Source organism: Emys orbicularis, chromosome 1 (genome assembly GCF_028017835.1).
Source record: "Emys orbicularis isolate rEmyOrb1 chromosome 1, rEmyOrb1.hap1, whole genome shotgun sequence".
Taxonomy (NCBI): Eukaryota; Metazoa; Chordata; order Testudines; family Emydidae; genus Emys; species Emys orbicularis.
In genome coordinates, this window is record NC_088683.1 from 370825154 (window position 1) to 370831310 (window position 6157).

General features: G+C 41.3%; 1 protein-coding gene across 1 annotated transcript; it reads left to right on the forward strand.

Annotated features, from left to right (window-relative positions):
- Positions 1 to 4993: 4993 nt before the first annotated feature.
- LOC135885681 (olfactory receptor 52R1-like) lies at positions 4994 to 5941 on the forward strand. The gene has a single exon (XM_065413576.1). The coding sequence runs from the start codon at positions 4994 to 4996 to the stop codon at positions 5939 to 5941; it is 948 nt and encodes a 315-aa protein (XP_065269648.1).
- The last annotated feature ends 216 nt before the right edge of the window (positions 5942 to 6157 follow it).

Sequence of the window (6157 nt, forward strand, 5' to 3'; positions counted from 1 at the left end):
ATGCTAGGAATGTTCCTCCAATATCCATCAACTTTGAAAGATCCTGAAACTGTTCGTTCTGGTGAGCAAATGTCACCATATCCAGGAAACTTAAAACCAATTGGCTTTTGATTCTTTTGGCTACTGCAATCTTGAAGTCATTGTACTGACTGACTATAACAATCTCTTCAGCAAGAAAGTCTTTGTATTTAAAACATAGGGATTTGACCTGATGAATTCCAAAATTGAAGTTACACTTATCTATTGCTTCACAATCAAAAGTGGACCACTCCTGGACTTCATCCTCTGGAAATCTGTCTGCCAAATGTGCACACAAGATGTTTATGAAAGTTATTATGGAACTGGTATCAATTTTATTATTTTCTTGAGAGCTCATATCTAAGAGAGCCTTAACTTTGTCACTCCATAAGCACTCTCCAAGGTGCTGTCTTCTGACCTTGTTCAGTTTACCTCAGGCAAGGTGAAATGCTTCAAGAGGTGTAAGGCCCCGTTTCTGGAGCAGTGTGAATAGTGAAGCCAGCTCCAACAAAACATTCAAAACTTCTAATGTTATTCAGTATTCAATAGTATTCAGCTCTTTGTGGCAGTATTTAGAAAGTGGATCAGTATCTTTGTCTTGCTCAACATATTCCAGAAGAGGATTATAGTTGTGAATAATTGCTCGAAGTGGAAAGTGCCTAGATAACCAGCGCACTTCATTGAGTGGCCTGAAAGCCACTGACTCCACTAATTACAAATTAGTGGATTACAAAGCATCCACTATTTCCTGAAATTTGCATTTTCTCCAGGATGACCGACAGCACACCATATAGACAGTTCTCATTAAGGTTACAATGTCCATTATCAGCTTGACTTCTTTCCATGCATCGGAAATCCCCAAGTCTTCCTGGTGTGCAATGCAATGTTGCTGGACTAAGTGTGGAATATCATGTTTCAGCTGAGCTGCCACACCATTGAGTTTGCCCAACATCACAGAGGCACCATCAGATGTGAACATCACCATTTTCATTAGATCAAGTTGGTGTTTTTTATAAAACTCTTTGATTGCAGACACTATTGAAACAGCATCACATTCTTGCAATCGTAATAGTCAACCAAATGAAGTTTTATAGTCTGCAGAATTTATGGATCTATATTTAAAGTAGAATATCAAGTATCTGTTAATGGATATAGCAGTGCTTTCTTCAACAGCTAGAGTATGAAACATTGCCGATGCTATTTCATGCATGAGGTCATTTTGGACAATGCAGTTGATAATTTCAAGAAATTCAAAAGCATAATTTTTACTTCTCCAGCTCGCTGGTATGCGCACATACTTTTCCATATGGTCATTAATATCCTGAACAGAAAGCATGGAGCTGTTCATTTTAATAGCCATCAATACACTGTCAATAAGTACCTTGATTTCTCCTGGGTTTGAGCATTTGCGTTCAAGATTAATTTGCCTCCCCTGCTTTGCAGCTGGACTTTCAAGAAGTTTCTAAGTCTTGTTACATCATCTATATGAGACTTATTTGACAGATGATGCTTTAAGAAATCCAACTTCCATACATCGTTAAACATTCTTCCCGTTGAAAATTCTCCCAAAGCTCTGGCATCTCGACAATATACACAAACCACTCCGTTGTCCTCATCATATGTGAATATTTCACAAAGTTTAACAAGTATTACACTATATGACTTCGGTTTAACCGTCTCTATAGTCTCATCCAGCCATCCAGATATAAAAGAAGTCGCTGTTTTTTTACGATTTAGACCTCTAGACAGTGATATTTTGAGATTGATTTTTTACCAGATTGGTTCATTTAAAATGAATGCTTTTATTATATGGCTACTATTTCAATGCACTGAACAGCGTGACTGGACAAAAGGACAAACGGGAGATCATTCAGATCAGGACACCGGAAGTTTGTGCATAGCAAAAAAACGCGGCAAAAGACCGCAGGAAATTGATAAAACATCACAAGTAAATGTATGAAGTCCCATGCCTTTGAAAGATTTCAGTCACCAAAACAACACTTACCTTGGTTCATTTCTGGGAAAACTTTGCAGTTCCTTAACAACTACGGCCAGGCATTTTGATTTATTCGCACATACTTGAGTTTGTACACGGCCAAATGAACAGACTACAAAGAGATGTGTGGGTCCTGACCGTCAGCATTTCGAACTTGAAACATTGATCACATCTGGATGATCGGGACCCACACACCTCCTTGTAGTCTGTTCATTTGGAGGTGTACAAACTCAAGTACGTGTGAATAAGTCAAAATGACTGGCTGTAGTTGTGAACAATGTCAAAAGTCGCCCAAAAATGATATTTTGGCCTGGCTCTGATGTAGTATTTCATTTTTTGTGCATGCGGTGTTTCGCCGTGTGCGTGGGGTTTAGGATCTGTGTGCGCATGCACGCATGCACAACTTAGAGGGAACAGTAATCTAGACTGTTCTCAGTGGTAGCAGATGACAGAACAAGGAGTAATGGTCTCAAGTTGCAGTGGGGGAGGTTTAGGTTGGATATTAGGAAAAAAACTTTTTCACTAGGATGGTGGTGAAGCACTGGAATTGGTTACTTAGGGAGGTGGTAGAATCTCCTTCCTTAAACGTTTTTAAGGTCAGGCTTGACAAAGCCCTGACTGGGATGATTTAGTTGGGGATTGGTCCTGCTTTGAACAGGGGGTTGGACTAGATGACCTCCTGAGGTCCCTTCCAATCCTGATATTCTATGATTCTATGATTTTTGAGGCTCTCTTCTGCACCCTCTCCAACTTTTCAACATATTTTTTTCAAATGTAGACCCCAGAACTGGATGCAGTTTGTTTCACCAATCTCATGTGCAGATGTAAATTCCTTCCCCTGCTCCAACTCACCACTCCCCTGTTTATGCATCTGAGGACCACATCATCCCTTTATGCTACAGCATCGCACTGTTAACTCATGTTGAGTTGGTTGTCCACAATGTCCCCTAAATCCTTTTCAGGGTCCTTGTGTTCCATAATACAGTGCTGTAGTGTGTGGGTCTGGCCTGCATTCCCTGTTCCTAGAGGATAATTTTGCATTTGAATGTATTAAAACATTTTGTTTGCATTGGCCTCTGTTACCAAATACTCCACATCAATCTGTATGCTTGCCCTGGGCTCCTCATTGTATCCACTGTGCCAATCTTTGGGTCATCCGCAAATTTTATCTGCAGTGATTTTCTATTTCCTTCGAGATCATTGATTAAAATATTGAATAGCATTGGGCGTAGAACTGATCCCTACAGAACCCCACTACAAACAGCCCCATTTACTGATGAAGGACTATTGACTACAGCTTTCTGACATCCATAAGTTAGCCAGTTTCCAGTCCATTTTACATGTTCTCTACTAATATTTGAGGGTGTACTTTTTTTAACACAATATTTTCCCCTACTAAATCAAATGCATCTGAGAAATCAAGGTTTGTTGCAGCTACGTGGTTCCCTTTATCAACCAAATGTATACCCTTGATCAACCAATCTGTACTCTCCTAAAAGGATGAAATCAGGTTTATTTGACAAGACCTGTTTTGCATAAACCCTGTTGGTGACTGGCATTACTTACACTTTTAGACTTTTTCTTGAACTCATCCCAAAAAAGCGTTCCCATTCTTTCTTAACCTTGTCAATTCTTTTATTTAAAAAAAAAATCCCTTTATTTTTAATACTCTACATTTAACACAGAAATTGACATAAAACTTTTCTAGGATTTCTCTTGTTGTCAATATATTTAATAACCTCCTTTTTGTGATCCATAGCCCTGCCAAACATGGAATTTACCCAAACGACTTAACGTCTCTTATCAATTTTCATAACTTGCAACTTCTATTCTTGGCTATCTATTTTCCCTTTTTCTCTTTGTTACGTATTGCTACCTCCCTACCCAATTGCTGCCTTCACTTTACCACTGAACTCCATTTTTACCCAAAGTAGTTCACTTTGTTGATTGTGGAATCATGAGTTTTCTGCTATCTAATAAACGGTTATCAAAGAACTACCAATTTTCATTCATATTTTTCTGTCTAAATTTTTCCTCCCAGTCAGTTGTGCTGACAATTTTCCTCAGCTTTGGAGAATTATTCATCTTGGACCACTAAGTGTCTACAGATAGTACTAGTTGGGAACTGTCCATTTGCATGTAAATCAGTTTCATTTTTTATTTTCTTCTTCTATATCATATGCTCCCTTCTTTGTCTCTTGTGTAAACTAAAGAGTCCCAGACTTTTCTATCTGTTTGCATATGGCAGCCTGCCCCATTCTCAGAGCCTGTTTTGGAAATTCCATTTATATATGTTATATCCTTAATAGTGTCTGGGTGACCAAAACTGAACATTTTACTCTTCATCCCATATCTTCGGGATTTGAACATTACTTTTGTTTTATCCACTTCTGCGAATGAGCAGGTGTTTCTCTACAGCTGATACCAATGGCATCCAGGTCTTTTCCATGAGGTATGTTCTAGTTGGGATGTTTCTCTCAGCACATGTATACCCAAAAGTTTGTTTTTTTTTCCACTCTCAGATATTGAGCAACTGGATGAATGGGGCATTCCCTACAGTATGGACTCCATATCCTGGCTCTCATTGCATTAAGGAACAATGATGGATAACCAGTATCCACACTTGTGTTTCCTGCTGGTGCCTCTTAAGGTTCCCCCACCACAAAGTGTAGGAATTATTAATGCTGGAGCACTACAAAATATGGAATTGGATTTAGTAGGGTCATTGTTCATAGTTATTTTCTCTGAATAATGAAAATGTCATTTTTCAGTGTGTGAAGAGCGATCAAAATGCTTCTCTCATGAGAACAGCCTCCACTAGTGCATGCAATGTCTCATATTAATGTTTTCTCTCCATTCAGGCATTTCTACTGGGACCATCACCAGAGAACCTGAGAACACACAGAAAGTCAGTGGAACGTACGGTACAAGCAGGAGACACCCTTATACCTCAGAGTTGCACACCTTCTCCACCACTCCATGTCAGATTCCAACACAACTGACTTCACCAACCCCTCCACCTTCATCCTACTTGGCATTCCTGGCCTAGAGGCAGCCCATATCTGGATCTCCATCCCTTTCTGCACCATGTACGCCATAGCCTTGTTGGGGAACTTCACTATCCTGTTCATCGTGAAGAGGGAGCCGAGCCTCCACGAGCCCATGTTCTATTTCCTCTGCATGCTGGCCGTCACCGACCTTGTCATGTCCACATCCACTGTACCCAAAATGCTGAGCATCTTCTGGTTCAATTCCAGGGAGATCAGTTTCAGTGCCTGCCTCACCCAGATGTACTTTGTTTACTCCTTCTCAGCAATGGAGTCTGGAATCCTCGTGGCCATGGCTTTTGATCGCTATGTGGCCATCTGCCATCCCCTGAGACATTCCACCATCCTGACAAACTCTGTTGTGGCCAAGATAGGCCTCGCCATGGTGCTGCGCAGTTGCATATTCACATTACCCTATCCCTTCCTGGCAAGGCAGTGGCCATATTGCAGGACCAACATCATTCCCCACTCCTATTGTCGGCATATAGCTGTGGTGAACCTGGCCTGCGCTGACATCCGCATCAGTAGTTACTATGGCCTGTTTAATCTTTTCTCTGTGAATGGAATGGATGTGTTTTTTATCACAGTTTCCTATACTCAGATCCTCCGGGCCATCTTCCACCTCCCCACAAAGGATGCCCAGCTCAAAACTTTTGGGACCTGCATCTCTCATCTTTGTGCCATCTTAGCTTTGTACATCCCAGATTTCTTCTCCTCTCTCACGCAGCGGTTTGGCCACAATGTGCCTCGGCACTTCCTCGTTCTCATTGCCAGTGTGTACCTGCTGGTGCCCCCCGTGCTACACCCCATCATTTATGGGGTGAGGACCAAACAGATCCGGGGCAGGCTGCTCCAGCTCTTTTTTCATAAAGAGACTTAAATGTTTTCTCCTTGTGCTCTGGCTCTCAGATTGAGCTCTGTGCAGAGCTGGCTGGTCCATGGTGCTGGGGCCTCTTCCCTGAATCACTTCCTGGACAGACAGAGAGACATTAAACCCTTTCCTGTCTTTACTGTGCTGTGTCAATGTGATGAACTGGGGAATCAGTCTATGTACACTACACTGGGTTGCCACCTTTCTAATTGCTGGTAGCTGGAT

Excerpts from the sequence above, each read along its gene's own strand:
- LOC135885681 (XM_065413576.1), top strand. The coding sequence starts at position 4,994 with ATGTCAGATTCCAACACAACTGACTTCACCAACCCCTCCACCTTCATC.